Genomic DNA, 25,985 nt, shown 5'->3' with positions numbered 1-25,985 from the left:
AGAAATGCCATAAATGCGCCGACCTGGCAGGAGGTGGATAAGGGGAAAGTATGCTGATGGTGAACCGACTTTGCTGACGAGTCAAAGTATTTAAAGTGCACTGTCTTCAAGTACTGACTAGAACAAATTTGTTACTTTCAGTGACCTGGAGAACGGTTAAATGAGCTAGCTTGTATACACTGTTAGGCACAAAGTCATAACACATAAACATTATAAGACTTTGCCTAACACTGCGTGTTCCATATTGCCGCTCAGAAAATTATGCACTGTTTCTTTTAAGTGACTTATTACATTTTACTCCTTCTGAATTTTACAGTGTCTTCCCCCGTCATTTTTTATATCGCCTCTTCTACTGATCCGGAGTGAACTTGATCTTTTCTTTTCTTTTTCCTATGCATTGTTTATCATGTTTTAATCGGCTGATGGTGACCTGGACTAGGGTCTAAACTGATACCACTTCTACTTATTATTAAATAAGAATGTAATCACTGCATTTCTTATTCTTTGGTATTGAATAGGTTGAACCTCTTTATTTATTATTTCAATTTTAACTGTTTCTCACTGCGCACAAAAATTTATTCAGGCAATAGCTTAGATATGAAACGCAAATATTTTTAACTTCACGACAGGCAATAGTGGATAGGTCGTGGTGGCTCGATTACTTGGCCTGCACGTTCACCCGACTTGACACCGCTAGACTACAACCTGTGGGGTCACATGAAAACTTGATTTACGAGACTCCTGTGGAATCCGAGGAAGACTTATTGACGCGGGTTATGGCTGCGGCGGATATTGCAGGAACAGGGAGTGGTGATCGTGTGTACGAGAACATGGTACTGAGGTACCGTGTCTGTGTTGACGTTGGTGGTCATTACATCTAGTCCCAGCTGTAATTGGACCCAGATGACAAACAGCAGGAGTCGGACAGAGCGCCGAAAATGCGGGAGCTGTAAACGTGTGTTGTGATTGTTTTTTTGCGGATAGCGGGAAAACGGTATGTTTCCGGACACAAGTTCCTATGATAAATTTAACCGTCTTGGTGCCCACTGCAAGTCCTCTAAGTCTGTAATGGGAATTTAGAAACATCCTCTATATGTAACCTTTTTAAGATTACAACAAACAGTAATGAATAGGTGGAAACCTTTAGCTTTTGTTTTACACGATTCGACTTTGTCAGAGTGTTTCAAAATGGCACCCAAAGTCATTCTGTTGCAGTCGCACACGGCCGAATATAACCTCCAATTCATTGTTTAAGAGTGTGGGCAGAAAATAATGTTTTATAACCCACTGCTCTGAAATAAAAGGCTTCTGCTAACATTTGTTTTAGATAAAGTGTGATCTGCAATAATACTTGGATATTTTTATTGGCCCCCATGCATATGTTTTCATATTTGTTGTTTGGCGTTTTTCAGACCGTTCATTGCACTTGTTATTACATAAGCCCCAGCAGAAAAGGTTTTCATATTTGTTCTCGCGTGTTTTTCATACCTTTTAATACGTTCCTGTCATCTTGAGAAATGGTATACCGGTGTATAGTTTTCACTGTACTCGCTGATACATGACGTAAAATACCTTCATGTCAGAAAAAATCGTATGTAGTGTTTCCATACCCCTGTTGGATAATTTTTATTCGTATATTCAGTTGTCCCTTGCAGAAACATGATTTAACTGTATAATGTTTTCCTGTTATTTTTGAGGTGCTTGGGCTGTAGGTTCCTAGAGATAGCAGGTGTGCGAAGTGCAGGAGGTCTTAGATTGGGCACTGTACAGTCTCATATGGCTAGTACTTCGAAAACGTGGTGTACCAGAATATCATGTCAACTGGGTGCAACTGCTTTATGTAAAACCAAGGAGTTACATCCCATCATAGTCGACATACACCAGCGTTCTGTTTTATTACTTCGTTTGTTCAACTTAGTGGTGGACGCCAGGACAGCTGACCTGCAGCACCGGCCATACCGTGAATCCTTCTCTATGCTGACTTTGTCAGTTTGGCTGCAGAGATCAAGCTAGTTCTACAACGTTCGACTCAAGAATGGAGCGACAGACTGGCGAAATACATCTCGCACCTCAATGAGAAGAAAGCCAATTACATGACGTCAGATGCACAAGAAATGGGAATCATTAAAGTAGATGGCGATGACCTGCAATGAGTGAAAAATGTACAAATACTGTGGTTCCACGATAGCTGATGATGGCCAACTCATTGAAGAGGTCAACATCAGAATTAATGCAGCCTGGATGAAGTGGTGAACAACAACCAGGGTCACTTGCAACCTCAGGATGAAAGATAATCTAAAATTTAAAAAAATATACCATATAGTCATTCACCCTGTCGCACTGTATGGGTGTGGATGTTGGCTGCCTACAACTGGGATAGAATGCCAGCTTAGTGTAATGCAGACAAAGATGCTGAGGTGGATAGTGGCAATTACTAAATTAGATAGCATTTCATATGACAGCATCAGGAAACAGTTTTACGTTGCACCTATCCACGAGAAAATGCAAAATTACGAGTAGGAGCCAAGACAGTTGCCAAGAAAGGCTACAAACTAGGAGTCATCAACAGAAGACCAAAGGGATGGCCTAAGTAACATTGGGCCAACACACTACATAAAAATATAAAATCCATCCAGATGCAGCCTGAGATAGAACTAAACAGAGACAGTGTATCAGTGTAGCAAACCCCGCAACCAGCCAGGATAAATGCTAAAGAAAAAGAAGACTGACATAATACTTTTGACAAATATGCTTGGATTTACTGCACAATTTTTCAGTTACTCTGATTTGTTGAGCCCATAAAGTATGAAGCAGTGAATCGCGTTCGTACCTCCATTACTAGCCTGTCATAGTATCGATCAGGTATATTTACATGGAACAAAAGAAAACAAAATCACTTGACATGTTATCAGATTAGGTACCCAGTACTTTTAAATGAAAATACTGTAACATTAAAATCTTGTGCATGACTTACCATGTCTATTCATCATCAACACTATCAAAATCGGGAGAATTGCTGCCATCACCTGAATCAACGTCTTTCCATAAGTAGTCTCCTTCACTTCCATCAATGCATTTGAGATTCCTGTTTTCTTGAAACTTTTAGAAACAATGTCTGATGAAATCATGTTCCATGAACAGAGAATCCAGTCTCTCTCAGTTTCCACTGATGGCCTACGTATCTTGCCTCCCAGAGTAAGTTTGTGCATATTTTCAGCTATCCAATTATGGTTCTCTTTATGCAGATTATCTTTGAACGGCTTATTTTATAGATATATCCGAAGGCTTTAGTGTGGATGTTAGACTGCAAGGAATTTCTGCGAGATCAGTCTTCATGTTAGTCAACAGCTGCTTCGTATTATCTGCTAAATGTCCTCAAAAACTATTCATTGTTAGTATAGCCGGTCATAGAAGCAATGACCCAGGTCGATTTCTCCAAACTCTATGAATCCAATCATTTGCCAGGGATACATCCATCTAGCCCTTCTCTTGAACACGAACATGGATTCCACCTGGAAGTTTAACCTTCGGCATTGTTTATTGTTTAAATATAAGATAAGTATGGAGGTAGTTCCTATTCATCAGCAGTTACAGCAAGTATGACTGCATCTTTGTTTCTCACTTCCTGTAGTCGCACAGTAATGCTTGATTTCCCTGCTCTTCTGTGGTTCAATTCTGAGGCATGTTGAAATTCACTGTGCCTATTTCTGAAAACAAGTACACCTTCTGTTTGCTCTTTCTAATAATCTATCGATGAAAGTTTATAATATTTTTGTTGTAGTCTTCTGGCATTCTTTGGCATAATGATGTTTGGCGTCTCAGTGGGAGGTTATTTCACTTCATAAATCCAGTCATCCAGCCCCTGCTCAGTTTGAAATCTCAGAAACTGCTGCTGTACTTTGTGGCTATCATGCATGCTTTAAATTACATCATTTCATTGGTAACTACATATCCGTCACTGCTTAGAGCCTGAATGTATATGAACAGTTCTTTTTCAACTTTCAGACACTTTCACTTCTTTTCAGACTGCGGAAAGCTTTTTGAGATTTTTTTTTATTTCTTGAAGTTCATTAATTTACTTACATCAGTATCGTAAATTAAATTAAGACACTGCAAATTTACAACCTGTGGCTCTGCTTACCATATTCTGCAGCATACTTTACCTTATGGAGAGTTTGAATCCAGCTGCATTGGTTGTCCATCACACGCGAAGGAAGAATACTGCACCAAGAACTCACCAGTCATACATTACTTCTAAATCACACACACAGTAGCCAGCCAACCTGGAAAACATTTCTAATTTTGAAACTCCAAGCCAGCATGCCTATGTCATGCGTAAGAATGCGAAGAGGAATAGGAGGCGAAATGTACTCTTACACAAAACATCACACCAGTGCTAGTAACTTTGAGATAACTTGTTATCAATAGAGCCAAGAAGAGGCAGAAATAAAGATGATTTACAAATTTTTGAGGAATAGAGATTCATAACTATAACTGATATTATTGTTGAATGGGATGCGTGAAATAAGCCAGGTCGAAAATCATGCCAACAAAAACAGTATATCATGATTAGTATTGTCATCTTGCACTGTGTCATAAAGATTGTATGTTTAGTTTGTCACCTATTCATGTAACTGTCAATGTCGGAGGAGGATTCTGTTTTAATATGTTTGTGAAATACTGTGTGTTTCAGAGACTGCTGGCAGTCCTGTAACTGGAACAAGCATTATGTTAGCTCCGGTCATATCAGCATCACCACCTCATTGTACACCTTCGCCGCCTACACAGCCACAAACACTTTTGAATAAGCCATTCTTAGAAATGGTTTTCAACACTCTTGAATGTACAGAAAATGATTACGCAGCACTTTTTGCACTCTGTTTACTGTATGCCTTAGGTCACAATCAAGGTAAGGACCATTTTTCTTTTCTTGTTTGTCATTTTAATGTTGTGTTCTGGTAAAACTAGATTGTAATGTTTGACTTTTTATTAGCTGCTCAACAGGGTTGATTGGAAAGGTTTCCCTTCGGCATGGTAAATTGACATGATCACAGAAATCTGTGTTTAAAATTTCACAAATTCCACAGTACAAATGGAATTCATAATTTATTTTTCATCTCTCTTTGAATTGTTATTTTTGTGTACTATTCTTATATATTACAGAACAAACTATTCCTATAAAGTACACTTCAATTATATAATTTTAGAAAACTAACTGTTTGGAACAATAATGTTAAAGAAATTTGAGATGAAGATAAGTAAAACAAAGAATGTAGAAAAGACCATCAGCGGGAAAGGAACAAACTGAAACCTCTTTTTGGAAGGAGCAAAATTAGAATTGGTTTCTTACTTAAAGTACCTCGGAACCACAATCTCCAAAGACAACACTGTCAAGCAAGAAATACTCAGCAGGACACGATTGCGGCATACGACTGTGAGGGTGTTATTCTTACGCATGCTTTGCCTGAGGGACAAACCGTCAACAGTGACTACTATTGCCTGATTTCTTGAGTGACATCTGCATCCGGTTATGTGGTGCAAAATGTCCACATTTATTGAGAGACGGTCAGCCTATCATGTTGCATGACAACGCACGTTGTCATGTTCCAAACAGTGTCAAGTTCTTATTGCAATGGTGGCATTGAGAGGTCTTGGAATACCCTCTGTACTCATCAGACATGAGTCCTTGTGACTTCGACCTCTTTATGAAGTTGAAGGAATCTCTCCGAGGTCGCCGATTTCCTGACATGGCATCTGTACTCCGAGCAGTAGGGCGCTCCATTGCTGTTATCAACAGAGAACGCCTTGCCAACGGTCCCTAACAGCCTCCCAACATTTGGTAAAAGGTGACTATATTGAAGGAATGTAATGCAAATGTACTTGTTAGTTCATTAAATATTGCATTCTATCAATATTTCCACTACTTTATTTACAGCCCCTTATATTTGCTTTAGAGTTGAAAGTGGTACAGTTGCTTTAACAGTACTGAGACCAGTGAAATACTCACAAAACATTTTGATCATCTTTTAAATTGTCCTAAAGCAAACAATAAGTTAGAATCGAATTTGAATTTTCAGAAATGAATGAAAATCTAGAAGAAGATATACCAAGTGATAAAAATCATTGTTAATCCGTATTGAAGATACTGAATGTAGGATGCTAAATGGTTTATTTTGTCACCTATTCAATACATATAAATTTTTTCATTTAGGAATTTATTATTACAGTAATTCCACTTGAGACATATTTTGCCCTTCATTGAGGGCATCATCAGTCAAATCACCTCCTCAAGGCAAAAATCAGGTACCTGATTAGTATTTAACATTCACACATTAATATACATTACAATGGGAAAATTAAGTACGAGAAACACTTGTACAATGGTGATAGTTGACAATATAAGTTTATAGGCTAAGTAGTCGACACCAATGCGTAAAATTACTGGGTAATTTTAGCAGAGCTAGCAGTGGTGCTCCGAAGAATAATTGACGCACTCATAGGAAATTATAACGTTTTTACAAATTATTTACATTATAACAGTCAGGGGAGAAAGGGTATGGTGCTCGGCATCAATGTTTGTAACAAAAATTACTGTCAGTGGTTGGTAACTATGCAGTAAATTTACATTATCCAATTGAACAGTTGAGAATTTACAGTTTATATACATATTTACAAGAGAGCCGCTTGGTGAGCAAGGATATAACAATGTCTAGCACCAAGTGCGTCCCGTTGTTTTAATCTTTGGAAGACGATTGCAGCATTGACATTTCAGAAATATGCAGAGTGGTTTAAACTTATTTTATAATCACAGGGGGCAGGGAAAATATTCCATAGCCAAATGAGGTTCTATAGGCATGATAGTTGAATTTTGAGATGGAAAGTTTTTCCTTTGTAGTGGTTTCAAGAATTTAGGTACTAAATTTAGCTTAACACATTCTTTAAGGAAATTGATATCTTTGGAAATTTTGCCGATTTTTACCTTGAGGTTTAGGTATTTGTTGGTTTTTACTGTAGCCTGGTTGGCTTTGGCGTTGCAAGTGATAAAAATCATTGTTAATCCGTATTGAAGTGTCACCTATTCAATACACATAAATTTTTACATTTAGGAATTTATTATTAATTACACTTGAGACATGTTTCGCCCTTTATTGAGGGCATCCATCTCAAAATTCAACTATCATGCCTATAGAACCTCATTTGGCTATGGAATATTTTCCCTGCCCCCTGTGATTATAAAATAAGATTAAACCACTCAGCATATTTCTGATATGTCAATGCTGCAATCGTCTTCCAACGATTAAAACAACGGGACGCACTTGGTGCTAGACATTGTTATATTCTTGCTCACCAAGCGGCTCTCTTGTAAATATGTATCATCATCATCATCATCATTTCCCTTTATCCAGCTGTAGCCGGGTAGGGGCAAATATGGTTCCTCTCCACTTAAACCTTTTCCGAGGCACCATATCTGCTTTGTCCATATAGGCTATTGTTACGATGGGCTCGCCACACCCAAAGGCTTGTAAATGTGTATATAAACTGTAAATTCTCAACTGTTCAATTGGATAATGTAAATTTACTGTATAGTTACCAACCATTGACAGTAATCTTTGTTACAAACATTGACGCCGAGCACTATACCCTTTCTCCCCTGACTGTTATAATGTAAATAATTTGTAAAAACGTTATAATTTCCTATGAGTGCGTCAATTATTCTTCGGAGCACCACTGCTAGCTCTGCTAAAATTACCCAGTAATTTTACGCATTGGTGCCGACTACTTAGTCTATAAACTTATATTGTCAACTATCACCATTGTACAAGTGTTTCTTGTACTTAATTTTCCCATTGTAATGTATATTAATGTGTGCATGTTAAAAATACTAATCAGGTACCTGATTTTTGCCTTGAGGAGGTGATTTGACTGATGATGCCCTCAATGAAGGGTGAAACATGTCTCAAGTGGAATTAATAATACATTCCTAAATGTAAAAATTTATATGTATTGAATAGGTGACAAAATAAACCATTTAGCATCCTATGAAGATATACCAACCACTGTTGAAGAAATTAAATTCCTTGTAACTTTCCAAAATGCTATTGGAGAAGACTTAATCACAGCTGAGCTTATAAAATGGTCTCAATCGAAAATACTAAAAGACCTACCCTTAATCTTTGAAGAAATTTGGAAAATAGTGAAGAATGTAAAAGTGGCCTTAAAACACCCATTACACAAGAAAGGTAACAAACGAGATGATGTTAACTTTAGAGGTATGTCTTTTCTGCCAGTGGCTTACAAAATATTGTCCAAAATTCTGCCAAACAGAGTAGAGTCAGTACTCGACAGTCAGTTGGGTGAATATCTGGGTGGGTTCCGAAAAGACGGATCTTACACGGAACAAATATTTAATTAGAAGTTCATAATCTGCCACAGACTAATTAAATCCAAGGACATAGTTGTAACATTCATAGATTTGAAATACCTTTTGGCTCTGTTGATAGGGAAACCTTAGGTAAAATTTGGGAATTCAGAGTTAAATTCAAAATTGGCAAACTTAATACGTGAAAAAATTTCAGATCCTATATCAGAGGTAAAATTTATGGGAGAAATATCCAAACCTTTCAAGATAAATATAATTGTAAGGCAAGGTGATGGTATATTGCCCATACTCTTCAACTTCATCCTTGAGAAAATTGCAAGAATTTGGAAAGAAAAATTAAATGAACACAACATTTTGCTAATAACTTTGGGACCGGGCGAGTTGGCCGTGCGCGTAGAGGCGCGCGGCTGTGAGCTTGCATCCGGGAGATAGTAGGTTCGAATCCCACTATCAGCAGCCCTGAAAATGGTTTTCCGTGCTTTCCCATTTTCACACCAGGCAAATGCTGGGGCTGTACCTTCATTAAGGCCACGGCCGCTTCCTTCCAACTCCTAGGCCTTTCCTATCCCATCGTCGCCATAAGACCTATCTGTGTCGGTGCGACGTAAAGCCCCTAGCAAAAAAAAAAAAAAAAATAACTTTGGGGACGTAAGGTAAAGATGTTGAAATAAATTGCTGGGCATTTGCAGTTGATTTTGCTATACTTTTGGAAAACATAACAAATGTAGCAATTAATCATCTTGGAAGCCAACAAAACAGGTTTCAGAATCGCTGTAGAGAAAACAAAATTTATTACAAACATAAAAAATGCTCCAAAGGTTTTAATGCCATACTGTATATTGGTCCTATCGAGAAAGTAGAGAAATTCAAGTATTTGGGGGAGATAATTCTAGAAAATGATTTAGAATGAAATAATAATAATAATGTTATTTGCTTTTATGACCCACTGACTACTTGTACGGTTTTTGGAGATGCCGAGGTGCTGGAATTTAGTCCCGCAGGAGTTCTTTTATCTGTCAGTAAATCTACCAACATGAGGCTGATGTATTTGAGCACCTTCAAATACCACTGGACTGAGCCAGGATTGAATCTGCGAAGTTGGGGTCAGAAGGCTAGTGCCTGAGCCACTCAGTCCAGCAAAATGGTTTAGAAAAGTCTACTATAGAAGAAAGGATACACAAGATGGAAAGGCATGTGGTATTACTAAGAATTTTTTTACAATTAAAAGTGCTTATCCAGAATTACAGTATTAAAATAACGCACTGTAATACAGTAGTGAAATCAGAATGTCTATACACAAGCAAATGCTTGTTATTAACTTGTAGATTAGATAAACTTGAGATATTAGAAAGAAGAATCATTAGAGGATCCCTGAGTCTAGTGAAAAATACAGAATTGTGAAAATTAAGAAGTAATAAGGAATTTTTCTGAACATAAAAACATAATGTAAACTATAAGGAAAATAAACAAAACAAAGAGACTTGAGTGAGTTGGCTATGCGGTTAGGGGCGCGCAGCTGTGAGCATGCATTCAGGAGAGAGTGGGTTCAAACCCACTGTCGGCAGCCCTGAAAATGGTTTTCTATGGTTTCCCATTTTCACACCAGGCAAATGCTGGAGCTGTACCTTAATTAAGGTCATGGTTGCTTCCTTTCCACTCCTAGCCCTTTCCTATCCCATTGACGCCATAAGACCTACCTGTGACGGTGCGACAAAGCCAAGCCATTTGTAAACAAAACAAAAAAAAAGAAGAGAAAACTTTTTTTGCATATATTTAGCGTTGATGAAAGAAGATTAACGAAACAGATATTCAAATACCTTTAGGAGAAGAAAAGAGAAAAGTAAATCAAAGAATGAGGTATTTTAGAAATAAAGGGTTAAATATAGGAGGATTCCAAGGCAAAATGGAAAAGACACCTGGTACAAGGTGGTCTGAGCAGAGAAAGAAGAAACTCAACGAAAGGGTGAAGGGGTATTAGAAAGAAAGGAAGAGGAAACATCCGAGGCCAAGGAACTGAAAATGGCACGTGGTCCCTACCAGCCCATAAAGGGAAGGGAAGAGAAGAGAAGAGAAGAGAAGAGAAGAGAAGAGAAGAGAAGAGAAGAGAAGAGAAGAGAAAAATAACATGTTCAGTCTCTACTGTGGAAAACTTTCTCATTGTTTTAATCGGGTGAACATGCGTATGATAGCTTGTTGTGAAATAGTTTCTTATTTGAAAACATAAACAAACATTGTAAATATTCTGGTCGAAGTACATACTGTATATGTGGAGATGGTATTTACTAATATCTTAATGTCTTTGTAAAATAATTATTTCTACATATTTTGGATTTCTGGGATTTCTTTGTTAAATAGTTCTGTAAATGATTATTATTCACTTTTTAGGAGTGAATGAAGAGCTGATGGATACTGTATTATTTCCATCAGAGAAACCCGATACCAAACAGTGGTACAATGTATTGTTGGTTGAAAAATTAATCAAGATCATCACGCAGAGCTGCCAACCAAGTGAGTGTTATTTATCAATGAACATTCCCTTATCACCAAATCTCCTTAGAATAATGCAGGATATTATAATTTCCTCTCTTGTTTTTGCTTCTATCATTACTTATACACAATATTGAAAATTTTTTATTGGTAAAAATGAAGAAGCTGGTGTCCTCTTCTCTTTTTGTTGTCATCCATGATCTAGCAACATACAGTTGAAGTCCGCTATAGCGAGTACGGCATATAACGAGAACCCCGTTATAACGGTAACTTTTGTCCATCCCTTCAAAATTCCTATACTAAACTGTGTATTATCCTTCCATTACAGCGAGAGCCCAATCACTGTCGCATCCGTTATTACGAGCGATTTTGCACGCTCGATATTTTCCATTGACGATATTTATGCACGCAGTCATTGTACTGCATGCGATTGATCATCTTCGGTACCGAATCGTTTTCTCGCTATGCCCACCAGCGAGCTCTCTCGTCGACATTCAAAGGCAATGTTGGAGTCTATTAGTAATACCCATCGACTGCTCTTACGCAAGGAAAGTGAAAGAAGAGAACATGTTTTCGTAATAAATGCGTAAATAGCAAGTCCGATAACCACTGTTAACTCGTTAAAGATAAACGCTGTATAAACGATCGCTTAATTTTAATGCAAAATACCGCAGTTACGTAAGAATGAGATAGGCCTACACCTCAAGATATGGCAGAGTGCGTCGTTGAATACGAGGTTAGTTTATATTTTCTCGCGTCCCGTAAATTACGGAAAGGCTATCATCATTTCAATTTATAGCGAGAAGGTTATAGTTTCTCTACTGGTGCTTGAAGTATGTTTTCATCATACATACAGTACAGATGTTAGGATAGGTGACACTATTTAAATAACAAAACTGAAGCATTTGCCACAAAATGAGATCGATCATCTTCGGTACGGTATAATTTTTGATCTATGTGCATTTGCGAGCTCTCTCGTCAACATTCGAAGGCGATATTGGAGTCGATTAGTAATACCCGTCGACTGCTGTTCTCTAAAGAAAATTCGAAATGAAAGAGGATAACACGTTTTCGTAATAAATGCGTAAATAACGTGGCCGATAGCAGTTGTTAACTTGTTAAAAATAAAGGCTGAAGTAAACGATCGCTTAATTTTAATGGTATACCGTATACTGAAATTAAGTAAGAATGTGATACACCTCAAGATGTGGCAGGGTACATCACTGATTTCAGAAGATAATTTATATTTCTTCGTGTCTAGTTAAATATTGGAAAGCTATTCCCATGTCAATTTTTATTGAGGAGGTTATTTCTCTATATGCGTTTCTAATAGGTTTTTATGATACATATACGTTCAAGTTAGGTGATGCCGTTTGTAGAAGTAAACTGAAATGTTTGCCACAGAAGTCTCTGGAGTGATACCGTATTTCTCCAAATCCAAGACGACTTTTTTTTCTCAGAATCTCATGTGAAAAATCAAGCAAGGTTCGCTTTGCATTCGCGGCCTGATAGTAAAGAACACCACTGGCAACTACGGTACCGCAGTAACCACGCTGTTTTTTCTTCACCCCCCCCCACTGCGCGCACCAAAAACTCGTTGACAATAAACGACCGCCTCTTTATCATACATCGCTAGCTGCGGCGACCGGTTGTACAATGCCTTTGTGTAACGAAATAGTGAAGAGAGAATGACATTCTGTTATCCTCTAAAAAAAAAAAAAGTTTCTCAAATCTGCAGAATGGCATCAAAACATGCGAGACTTCGAATTCTTAGAAAGGCCACGGCTACTCAGTAGCAGAGTTATAACGCGTCTGCTGTACCTGAGGCTTAGTAAAATTAAGTTTTATAGACAGCAGGAATATTTTCGTGATGAATCGTTGTATTGTAAAGATACGTGGAACAGGTATTGCCGGCAAATTTTCAACGGGTTTTCGTCGATGTTATGATGCCAATTTTAAGTTAATGGCTATTAAACACTCGGAAATGTATACTAATTGTGCAGCCGCAAGCAAATACGGCATAGGCCTAACTAAAGCCAATATTCGGCGTTGCCATGAAGACAAAGATAGCTTAAAAATGCGTACTGCATAAAAAATGTATTCAGTGGCCCGCAACAAGGACGCTTTAAAGAAGTCGAAGACGAAATTGTGAGGTATGTGCACAAAAATGTAAGGGCAGAATTGCCATACCGCGGCGCAATAAACTCGTTCGTTGACTTTCAAAGTCCGCGATTAAGACCTATTGTACATCGTTAGCCGCTGAAGTTGGCCGAATCTGGCAAGCAAGACGTGCGCGTAGCGCCTGAGTGAAAGTAACAGTTTTATAGTACCGGTAAGCAAGAATATTCTCCTGATGGATTGTCGTATTGTAGAGACGCTTGGAATGTGTATTGCCGGCAAACTTTCAACGAATTCCCTTTGATATTATGATGCCATTTTTAAGTTAATGGTTATTAAACCCGCTGAAATAAAGCATAATTGTATGGCTGCAAAAAAATACGGCATAACGAAAGCCAATGCTCGGCGTCTACAAATAGTCTAAAATGCATACTGTATAAGAAAGACATTTATATGATTTTACAAAGCACTTTTTAAGCCTGATTAAAATTTTTTGAAGGAAAAAGTGGGGGTCGTCTTGGATTTGGAGAATGCGGTAATATATATTTTTCAGAATGAAATTAAACACACGCTTTCACGTTGTATCAGATTTCGAAAAACACACAAGTAAGCCGTAGTGTGGATATTTTATGCGAAAAGGCAAGTTTTTAACAAACTGATTGCTATTTCATACTGATTTTAATGTGCATGGGGGTTTTCCCGACTTTTACAAAAATCGGATATAACGACAATCCGCTATAGCAAGTAAATTTTTCGCCGTTGTGAATTCTCGCTATAACGGACTTCTACTGTATGTTAGTATGGGTTCATAATAAGTTGAATATAGAACTTTTACTTTGCTTTGGGGGCCGATGACCTTCGATCTTAGGCCCCTTAAAACAACAAGCATTACTTTGCTTTGGAATGTCTTGGTCCCACAGAATATGCACACTGGTACAAGCTGTTTGCTTGTTGTATCTTTTCCCAATTTCTGTGGCTTTCTTTCCATGTTCTGTAATTGCCATTTATGATAGTTGATGGCGGAGCTGTTGAGAATCCAACCAGCCTTCGGGCTGAGGGCTAAACATACACATTCTGATCTTTATGCTACTAACACAATTCTTGTACATAACTTTTACTATATATGTCGGTTATTTTTCTATTATCATGTACATTTGTGGATATTAGCACCTATCTTTTTCAGATAGTCGTGTAAGGCTGGTAACTCTTGATTTAAGCATTCGGCTCCTAATTCAGCTTGTTATGAAGGATGGTCAGAGCTGTTTGCATGATTGCCACCTTGCTGCAATTGAAGGAGCCAAAGAAGAGGGTACTTCCTTGTTGCGTAATTTTTACAAGGTTCGTATAAAATTTTATTACTTTTTTTGTTCCTTTCATTTTTTGACACATGTCATAAACTGGTGCTTGTGCTGGAAAATTATATTTTAAGAAATGTAGCATAACCAAGTATTCAGTGCAGTTAATTACAGTATACCATGTTGGCCTGAATATAAGATTTTTTTTACATTCTTACAAAACAATATTTAAAAATTAAGAGCGTTCCTCCTATTCAATACAAAGATATTTATTAATGTGAAAGAATCACATATCGTTCAAATGAGGTACTAGTTTAAATATTGTAATCCCACTTCAATACGGATCATGAAATTTCTAAATATTAATAATAATAATTCTTACAAAAATCGTCATCATCGTCGTCATCATCAGTATTATTATTTCCTGTTCCATGGCTAAGTGGTTAATGTGCTGGCCGTTGGTCCAATGGATTCTGGATTCGATTCCCATCTGGTCAGGGATTTTAACTTTCATTGGTTAATTTTGATGGTTCGGGGGGCTGGGTGTGTGTGCCGTCATCAACATTAAAAAGATTCATCATAGGTAGGGCCCCATTCTCATAGACCTGCAGACTGTCTATCAGGTCTCAGCTCAAGATCTGCACCAGGCCTCTCTGGAGGCCACATACCATTGTTGTTGTTGTTGTTGTTGTTATGATGGTGGTGATGATGATGATGATGATGCGAACATAATACATAATGATGATGATCATCATCATCATCCTGCATAAGGGACTTTGTTTGACTGGTCAGGTAAATCCATATTTTGACTGTGTGTATTATTAAGACATCAGAATTGTTCAGACTGGGTCTGTTCAAGCATTTATCAGGAAAGATTGTGTGAAGGTGTTATGTTTCTTATAAGATAATTTACATGATCATCATTATCATCATCTGCAGTTTCCAGCTGCTGGCTAGGTCTGCTTAAGATAATTTACATATCATTGGTAAATATCAGTCATCAGAATCAATCAGTAACAAAGGAAACACTGGAGCCAAAAAAAGAGAAAGCTAATAAAAATTTGGAATTTTGTTATACGGGAGTTCTATGTGTTCAAAAGCCACTGGTAGTGGTGATTGTTATTTTAAGAAGTACAGCTTGGTAACCATCTTCTGCAGAGTTGTTGCCACTGAGGCTTTAATAATGGAAATTCGAGTTACTCATATTGTCATTCAAGGGACTTCTGTTACCTGAGTCTCAAATGAATCATCTTAGTAATATCATGCATACATTTAAAAATAAAATATAAGGAATTTGTTTATGGGCACTGCTTGATATTAAAGTATGCAATATACTGCACTACACAGCATTTATGACTCTTTTGTACAGGTCTGGTCCTCATAAGTGGTCTTACTTTTCCATATGGTAATAAAGGTAATGAACTCCGGTCTTGCACGACTGGTTTTTCAAAGATTCAAGTGACTCCACAGATTTCAAAGATGGGCATTTTTATGTTCGTGAATTCTCTATATAATAAATGATTACTGATATTACTATTTCACACATTCTCTCTCCTTCCCATCTGCAAAGTCATCTATCTATGGGTTGTTGTGGTTTGTATGTGGATTTTGTATTATTCTGAAATTTTTAGTTCTCAAGGAGGTTGCATTTAGTTCAACTTCAGTTGATGTCTTTATGAAAGCATCGTATTATTATAATAAACTGTGAATGGAAGAAATTGAACAAATACAATTTTTTCTGAAATAAAAGAAAATATATTATATTATATTATATTATATTATATTATATTATATTATATTATATTATATTATATTATATTATATTATATTATATTATATTATATTATATTATATTATATTATATTATATTATATTATATTATGTTATGTTATATTGATTTGAGGTACTTTCAATTGCATTGTTAGAGATGTTTTTGTTTTGGATGATTGTATTGTCGATCGTACTGGAAATCTCTCTGTCTTGTTCAATTAGAGTGAAGAAATCTTCCTTGATATGTTTGAGGATGAGTATAATGAGATGAAGAAACGACCTCTTAATGTGGAGTGGTTGATGATGGATTCCAACATACTGCTTCCTCCTACAGGAACTCCAATGACAGGAATCGAATTTGGAAAGCGTCTGCCATGTGGAGAGGTATTTACACTGACCTTTTAGTATGCAAAGAAAACTTCAAAAGTAAACAAAAAATTGGAGATGATAAAACTATTCCAATTTTTTAAAACATCAAATATTCTTAATTTTCTGGTATGTACTCAGATTTGTTTGAAATGTTTTGAAGCCATACTTATCAGTATTGCCTTGCTACTATCTAAGAGGCAGGGTATCATTCCTATCAGTGTGAGTAGTTCATACAGATTATCCTTCTTGAATAACACTAATAATATGGTATATAAGTACGTCAATTTTTTTTTTTTTAAATACATCGAGTTGACCCTCTATGGACTGCGTGGTAACAACCAACTTCATTTTAGTGTCTAGGTCTTGTTTTTGTTCTGGCTTTGACTTCCTGCCAGTATCTTCTGAGCCCAGCGACGAGTACCTGTTTATGCTCTTCGGACAAAGGTCCTCTCCGTCTTCTGGAAGCTGATGTCATTTTGAAACCTTGATAGTTGTTCACCAACCTTTTGAATGCGTTCCTGTCAGGAATTTCTTGGTCTGAAATACCAATCTGCCTCAGGTCTTTTTCGCATTCCTGAAACCATCTCAGCCTTGTTGCCTTAGATTGAATAAAATTCCATATTCTTTTTGTTAGTTGATTATCAGTCATCCTCAAGAGATGACTGTAAAATAGTAGCCGTCTCTTCTTAATTGACGCTGTGAGAGGTTCTGTCTTGCTGTACAAATCCTCATTTGGTCTCATTCACCATTGTCCATCAACCCATCTATTACCTAGGATTTTTCTTAGTATCCTGCACTCTCTTTTTTCCAGCCAGTCAGCTTGATCTTTACTACTTAAGGTCAAACTTTCAGATGCATATAATCCCTCAGGTTTTACAACTGTGTTATAGTATCGGAACTCGGCCCCTATACTCGTAGACTTTTTATTATAGATATTCTTTGTCATTTGGTATGCCTGGTCTAACTTCCTCATCCTGACACTGATTGCTTCCTCTTCTAATCCATTCTGCTGGATGACTTCACCAAGATATCTGAAATTCATGACTCGACCGATTTTTCCAAGATTAGTGATCATTCAGGTCCATCACAGATGTTTGTCATATATTTTGTCTTCGGAGTAGAAATCTGGAGTGCTACCTTTTCAGCAACTTGTGACAGCCTATCGATCTTGTTGACTGCTGAATGTATGTTAGCAAAAATGGCCAGATCATCTGCAAAGGCCAGGCAGTCAGCGTACACCCCTTTGTGCTTAGGTCCAAGTCTGAACTGATCTTCCTTTGTTTCTTCTTCATCTAACAACTTCTTCCTTTCCAAAACACAGTTTAAGAGGAGTGGTGATAGTCCATCTCCCTGTCTGACACCTGTTCTGATTGTAAACGGTTCTGAGATCTTGCCCATAAATTTTACTTTCGACACTGTGTTGGTTAGAGTTTGTTCGATCAAATTTCTTGACGTATCATCCACTCCACAAACTCTTCCAAAATATTCATTAATGACTCGCGATCAGTGGAGTCATATGCTTTCTGAAAGTCAGTAAACATAACCACGTAGCTTTGTCCTCCTGTGTTCTTGTATTTGATGATGCTCTTCAGGTTAAAGATCTGTTCTGGGCACGAACGTCTTTTTCTGAAGCCAGATTGGTATTCCCCAATCTGTTGGTCAAGGTGACCTTCTATTCTGTTCTGAACTGCTTTGGAGAGAATCTTATAGGGAACAGATACTAATGAGATGCCCCTATAGTTGTTGACATTCTTTTTTATCACCTTTCTTGTGCAGAGGGTGGATTAGTGCTGACAGCCATTCAGTTGGTATCATCCCAATTCTCCAGATATCTTCTAAAAGCTTGATGACTAGTACATCTAGAGTTTCATCATTCGCCAGCTTCAGTAGTTCTGCCACTATCGAATCTTCACCAGCTGCCTTATTATTCTGTAAGCTGTTTATAATTTGTTTGATCTCCTCTTTACAAGGAGGGGATGAATTGGGTAGTTTGTGGATCGGGTTGCACACAGGGAATCTTTCTTTTGGTTCATCACAATTAACCTCCTGAGACCCGGGACTTGGATTTTTGCAACATTTGACTTAAACTAGATTCTGGGGTTAAGGAAAGAGTTAAAGCATATTCTGATTTTTTCTGCACTGATAGTTCTCACTAGTTCCCACAGATGTCACCATGTGCTAGAAATGCAGCAAGCGACAATACAAGAGGCGACATCATGCCTCAAACCTAAGGTATAGTATACTATACCGGGGGTCTCAGGAGGTTATGAGGTTTTCAAAGTACGGAGACATGATCGTACAGTTTTCTTTGTTGGTTAAGCCCAGCTTTCCATTTTCATCTCTAAAACAAAGACTGGAGGCTTGGTACCCTCTCAAATTAGTCTTCAATGTTTGATATAAGTCTCTGGAATTGTTTTTCCAGAAATCCTGATCAATCTGTTTTAACTGCTGTTTCTCATATAGTCTCTTGGCCCTTCAGAAAGTTCTGGCTGCTTCTTTTCGAGCTTCACAAACACATCGAAATCTTCAGATCTTCGCGTCGTGTTCCACTTTTTCCAGGCATTTGTTCTTTGGGTCAGCACTTCGTCACAGACCTCATTCCACCATCTATGCTTTCTCTTCTTAGCTGTCAGGATTGCAGTATTAGCTGCTTGTTGGATCTTGGAGGCGATGTTCGTCCATTTATGAGATTCAAATGTCAGTTGCTGGTGGTATTGTTCTAAGACATTTTTATTGATTTTTAACTATCCAAGGTTGTATTTATAAATTCTGTTTCCTGGTTTCAGGGCCTTATTGAGAGGAATGAAATTTATTTTGATCTTGGAGAGGTAATGATCTGAATCAAACTGCGCACCTCTCTGCACTTTAACGTTCATTATTTCCTTAATCGCTCTCCTGGATATTGCTACATGATCGATCTGTTTCTCTCCACACACATTGCCTGGTGATCGTCACGTTTTTTTGTTTGCTTGGTTTGTGTTTGTAGAATGTTGACATTATCTGAATATTGAAGGTACGACACAGATTGACGATTCGTATATCATTTATATTAGTCATTTTGTGAGCAGGATAGTTTCCAATTGTTGATCTGAATTGTTATTCTATTCCCAGCTGAGCGTTAAAGTCACCTAATAAGATCTTGATGTTCTTAGATGGTATTTTCTCCAACTGTTCTTCAAGAAGGCTACTGGCCACACTTATGCGACTGCAGCTATTGAGCTCGGTCAACCATTGTTTAACAGTATGCGAAAGTATCATAGAAATATTGCATGCAAATGAATTAGAAGATGTTTGAAAGGGAGCTCCTTAATTAGTGATCCTCACTCTAATGTTTCTATTATTTGCTCGAAATATTGACATTGGACATTTGCAGTCTTTTCTCAAGAGATGGCCCTCGATATATCAGCACACACTGAGATGATACCAAACAACGCTGCTATTTTATTTCTTTTGAAAACATAAACCTCACTATCCCATTCTTAGCATGTTGTAAATAATTTGCAAACTCATGGGATACAGCACGTTGCATTTGTGAGATATGCTTGTACATACTGTAGAGCAGTGGTATTCAAACTTTTGGTTGATGTACCCCCAAAATACAATTGTTTTACCTTCATACCCCCAAAGTACAAGTATATTGCGATTATACCAGAAATAACAAATGATTGTTGCTGGATACCAAATAGTATTAACTACACAGTTCGAAAAAATTAGGGGAACATCTTTTGTAACGTCTGGTATGTGAACGTTAATTTGGTAGATGGGGTTCGAATGGTCGTACAGCATGCCTTGAGACCTTAGCTACTCAGGGTATGTCAAATTGAAGTTATACTCCATCTGTAGACGTAGCCATGCATTAAACTGTCAGGTGATCCCTCAAAACAAAGTGAATAGCAGTGCGTCCGTGTGTCGTTGTGAGGTACACAGACTAATACAGTCATTTGAGCACGTTGTACGTCAACCACCACCTCTACAGTGTGATGGCAGTAGTGCCAGACCTGTAGCTTAGATCCTTTCCAACAGAAAAAAGATGACCCAGGCCACCATAGCTCAATTAGTAGAGCAATTGACGTGAAATCGGGAGGTTGTGGGTTTGGATTCCACTGGTGTCTGGTTGGCCATTTTTGTTCTTCAACATGTACTAAACGCATGTAACACAACCTAATAGGTTGAAAGTCGGTTTCGATTACAATGCGGTCATGAACATTCAATATTCATTGACTTGTCCCTCAACGGGCAACTTGCATGCACTCTACAGTGTGATGGCAGTAGTACCAGACCTGTAGCTTAGAACCTTTCCAACAGAACGAAGGTGACCTAGGCCACCATAGTTCAGTTGGTAGAATAACCGACATGAAATCGGGAGGTTGTGAGTTTGGATCCCATGTTCGTTCTGTACTTAACATCTCTTCAACACGTACTAAATGTACGTAACACGACCTAATAGGTTGAAAGTCGTTTTCCATTACAGTGCGGTCGTGAAAATTCAATATTAAAAAAACATAGCTTGTTTGACTTATGATACATTTATTTCAAGTTCTTTATGTTATTGTAAGCATTCGTGCAAAATATTTCACGATGATGATTCCCGAGTATGATAAATTACTCGAGCATCACTTTCATGTACCGTATCCCACTAAATTTAATGCAGGGAAAACTGGAATATTCGCAGGAAAATACAGGGAAAGCATATTTAGATTACTAATGGGAATCCTGATTGTATATAATCGTCGCTGAGCAAAGGAAACTTTCTTCGGAGTAAATTTTACAGAGGTAGTCTAAAACTGAGCTGTCAGCAGTGCCTGGGGCCTATTCCACAAAAGTATGGTCTTGTACATTACAAGTAAATTCTCTAGTAACTAGTACAAATACCAGAGTTTCTGTTCCACAAAGGAATTTTCCACAGTTACACTTTACTACTCCATACTTACAAATTACCAGTGAATTTTTATGGGTGTGTTCCACGAAAGTACTAGTACTTGTAACTTACTAGTGAATTGGGAAGTATTCTCTACTAGTGAAAGGGCAATAATATATAAATGTACTAGTGCTATTTAAAAATGCTTATTTCAGATACATTTTGATAAATATGTGGTCTAGCAGAAGTGATAGTGATGGTGAAGAAAATGAAAAATATCATCTGTACAGGGAAAGAATAAACTTCCAGTTTAACACTGTATTTGAATACAATGAATGTTTTAGGTTAAGCACAATTAAAGTGGAAGAATTTTTGATAGATATTGGGCATAGGTTCAAACATCCTACGAACAGAAATAAATCTCTCTCTGCTAAACAACAGTTACTAACAACACAATGGTACATTGGCTAGGAAATGGTGGTCAGTACCATGGTATTACAGATATGCATGGGATGGCGAAATCTTTGGTCTGTAGGTCAATACATTCTGTGGTAGCTGCAATAAATGATATAAAATTTCCTCAAATTGTTCGTTGGCCTGAAAATACTGAACAAACATATTCCAAGAACGGCTTTCCTGGAATCATTAATGAGCAGAATATCTCTTACATACGTCCAACTTTTCCCCTCAAAAGCTCCATGAGTTTTCCGAAGTCAAATATTTCCATCCAACCATTTATTTTGTCTTGTTTTTCCAGACTCTCACTGAATGCACCGAAACAAATATCTTTCCATCTTTCTATTTCCTTCAAAATGGATAAATTTGTTTCTCTTGACATCATTTCGTAACAATTAAGTTTGGCGGCCGAATATTGTTATCGTTATCAGCGGCATCTGATTCCTAATGACATACCAAGGTATGTCAGACTATTTTGGAACATATGCAAGGATCACGGAAGAGCAGAATAGGTGATGATAACGGAGTAATTTCCTATCATCAAATAAATAAACTGAAAAATAACATCGTAGCGTTAAGAAATTCACAGAAATATTCATTCTTTGAATCTTTGCTGCATAACTTACCTTAAAATACGATATTACGATAAATGAGGCTATCATAATCTAATTCAATGAATGGAATACGAAGATAAACAGCTGATTCATGCTATGACGTAGTATATTTATTGATCTGTCGTCACTTGTAAAACTTGTAACAATTCACTGGTAATATACAAGAGACTTTTAATCTCTTAATCTTTTGTGGAACAGAAATGTACAACTCCATATATTACAAGAACCCACACTAGTAACTTGTAATGTACAAGACGATACTTTTGTGGAATAGGCCCTAGGAGAGCTGTTCCTGGCATTTTCTTGCTTAATGATAGCCTGATTATACGATCATTGGAGTCTTCTATTCCCTTCGCAAGCAAAGCAGCAAGCCTTCACAAGGCAGATGGAGAAATGTGGTTTTATCGTGAGTTGAATTACGAGGTTTTCATTGGCTAGCAACGATATACAATATATACATGAGTAGGCCTATTATTAATGTGACAGTTACTATTGTACTGTATACTGTACATAGCTACGGAAAAAATTGAAGTGGATGAGTGGATTTTGAGACAAAATTTTTAATACAGCAGTGCAGCATAGGTAAGTGTTTTTACATACCTAGTCAATGGGCAGTACAAATTGACACATATTTTAGAGTGAATACTTCGGAAAGGGAGCTCTGTGCAGTGGTAGACAAAAACACGAAATCAAAACAAGATTTTATTGAAAATGAGCAGGCTCAACTCTTTCTGAAAATAGAAACTATGATAAAATAGCGTACCCCTTCAGATGACCCCGCATACCCCTAGTGGTACGTGTACCACACTTTGAATACCATTGCCATAGAGTACGAGTTGTTTGGGTGAGATCACAGCAAGGAGGTGACTTGTGCCAAGAAACTGCATCTCATACCATGAGACTATTGCCTGCTCTCAGCTGCTAGAACAGCGAGTTGAGATATTATTGATATTTCAGAAAGTAACTATCTGATGTATGAATTAATTACATGTCTGAAGTCGTAACAGTACAAACTTTTGTGCGAGTGTCAAAAATTACTATAGTTCCGTTTAAAGAAACAAGTTTGGTTATTGACATCTCCATTATTAATAATCCCACAGATAAAAGATGCACAGTATTTTAGGAGCCCATTAACGTGAAAACAGAATATTGATATCTTCAATGGATTAGAAGTTATTTAGGAGTAATATCTTAGATGAATAACCTGTAGTAGCTTTATTATGTAACAAAAAGTAAAAGTGAAGAACATCTTACATAGGCAAGAATATAATTAAACTCGCACATTATTATTGATCTCTAATTTTCTATATGTGACTATATATATATATATCCATATCTGACCTTTGTTAATTTTTTTCCTTTCTGTTGTCCTTAATTCTAAGCTTATTTGGGGGTTCAGTTCCTCAATAGAGTCTCGAGAAAGGTACTTCAAACACCTAATTATTGTTACGTAGTCAGAGATTTGCTGAAAAACGAAATTTTTCTCCTCAGGTTCTACGAGCGATAAGAATGAGAAGAGTAAGAAGAAAGCGTTATCAGGTTTGCAAACAAAACATGTATTTTAGAAACAACACATGTATTACCTGTATTATTGTGTTATTCAGTGAGTGATGACCTAAATGGAATTACACATATTTTTCCCACTAGGTTATCTATTTTATGTCTGTGCTTATTTCATCATTTATGTTGGAAGCAATATCTGTTGTCATTGGTGGCATAATACTGAAACATTTATAAAGACAAGTATGATAACAGTTGTGTTTATGTAATATTTTGGTGGGTAAAATATGCCACCTTTGCCACACTTGATGAGTCTTACTATAAAGGAAACAAATGTAATTTTTCTGAAGCAGTAAAGCCAGGAAGGGAAATGGGAATACAGTAAGTGAAAAACAAAAAAGTACTCCTGTACTACTTCTTAGCATTCTGTCTTGCACTTAACATTCTTCTTTTTGTAAAGCCCACCTGGTAGCTGTGATTGTTAAGGCATAATGTAATGTCAATATGGTCTGATACTTTGGTTGGCTGGTTTGAGTCCTTTTTGTTAAAAATAAATTCACTACCAGAAAGCCAGCCAGCGAGCAAGGTATCAAATTCCTAATCATTACATTGTAAACCTCTCATAAGTATTCCTATAGGGCATATGATGCTGTTGATGGTGATTTGTCTGTCAGTTGGTGACATTAGGTCTTGAGCAGACGCCATGCTGTTATTTTACAGGAATAGGCTATGGTTAAACATTGAGTTTCGCTCCCTACCTACCTCATCATCATCATTACACTCATGAAAACTGTTTCACTCACATAGTGATGTTCACCACTGAGGCAAGGAGTAACTAATTTCTTGACATAAAATGGTCACACAAATAAATTATGATTGCATACTGCCCATCATTACAGCCAGTGGACTGGTATCCATATGCATGGACATTAGAAATTACATACACAGAACATGTTATATTTGTCTATTTAAGTAAAATCGTAATGACCATGTGTCTGTACATTGACTATTTTGGCAAAATTTTCATTCACTTATCCGTTTCAGGTGTAATGCTGACCATTTGCATATTTTATAACTTTGGTGTTTGTTTGTTTGTTTGTTTGTCTGAATTCTTATAACTTAAAAACTACTGGATACATTTCTACCAAACTTCATAGTTAGAATCCACCTGTCCTTGGGTAGGTTTTAGGGCCAATATTGTTTCTAAATCCCTGACCTGACTGGGGGTTTATATGAAACCGAAACCATGATTTTGCACTCCCACAAAATATACGCAACCAAACTTAATGGAAATCTACCTACGTTAATGGAAATCAATTTATAAAACTTTTTTTCTCATGTGCATCATTTCGATACGAGGAATAATAAGGGAGATATCATTAACGGACCGTTTTTCAGTACAAGTCCCACCGGACTTACTCGAGAGCGGGTGCTAATAAATTTGAAAACTACTGGGGATATTTCAACCAAACTTCGTACTTAGCATCCACCTGTCCAAAGGTAGGTTTTTAGGTCCATACCATGTCAAATTTCCGGAATAGACTGGGGGTTTATAGGGAACCGAAATAGTGATTTTACTTTTCCACAATATATATAATACCAACCTGACTGGAAATTCGCCAACCTTGATGGAAATCTATTTCTAAAACTTTTTTCTCGTGTGCAGTTTTTTGATAGGAGGATTAATAAGGGAGATATTATTAACGGATCGGCCATTTAGACCGCTAAATGAGACGTCTTATGGTATAATCAGTTTGTCGATATGACGTATCGTTTAGCAGCAGTTATTCTGTAAATGAAGCTTTGCATTATTGTAAACATGCATATACTTCGTATGTCGATGTATATATTCATTTATGTCGATTTGTAGTGATGTAGAAGTGGTCTGTTTGCCATTATAATTAATATTTTACAAATCGATAATGAATCTCAGCTGGGGGATGCCTGCTATTGTAATCATTACTCTCCACATCGACTTTGACTGGCGGTAGGAATGGGATCTTTCTCCAACTCCTGTGTAAATGGCATTAGTAAGGAGGGACTACCACTGTAATGAACATTTCCTTTTTCGATTTGACTGGCAAAAGTCAAGAGTGCATGCAATTTGTTCAAAACTCCCCTCACCGATTTTGTTTGGG

At 37.2% G+C, this 25,985-nt stretch overlaps 1 protein-coding gene across 4 annotated transcripts in view; it reads left to right on the top strand.

The window, feature by feature from the left end:
• ema (C-type lectin domain containing ema) overlaps nucleotides 1-25,985 on the top strand; it is a 177,194-nt gene that overhangs the window by 94,693 nt on the left and 56,516 nt on the right. For all 4 annotated transcript variants that reach the window (XM_067149861.2, XM_067149863.2, XM_067149860.2 and 1 more), the window contains 4 exons: nucleotides 4,694-4,909; nucleotides 10,766-10,888; nucleotides 14,169-14,323; nucleotides 16,273-16,434. In XM_067149861.2, coding sequence (XP_067005962.2) covers nucleotides 4,694-4,909; nucleotides 10,766-10,888; nucleotides 14,169-14,323; nucleotides 16,273-16,434 — 656 coding nt within the window. The remainder of the gene's footprint in view (nucleotides 1-4,693; nucleotides 4,910-10,765; nucleotides 10,889-14,168; nucleotides 14,324-16,272; nucleotides 16,435-25,985) is intronic.

This window comes from Anabrus simplex, chromosome 6 (assembly GCF_040414725.1).
Source record: "Anabrus simplex isolate iqAnaSimp1 chromosome 6, ASM4041472v1, whole genome shotgun sequence".
Taxonomy (NCBI): Eukaryota; Metazoa; Arthropoda; class Insecta; order Orthoptera; family Tettigoniidae; genus Anabrus; species Anabrus simplex.
This window is presented reverse-complemented; position numbering and strand designations above follow the sequence as displayed.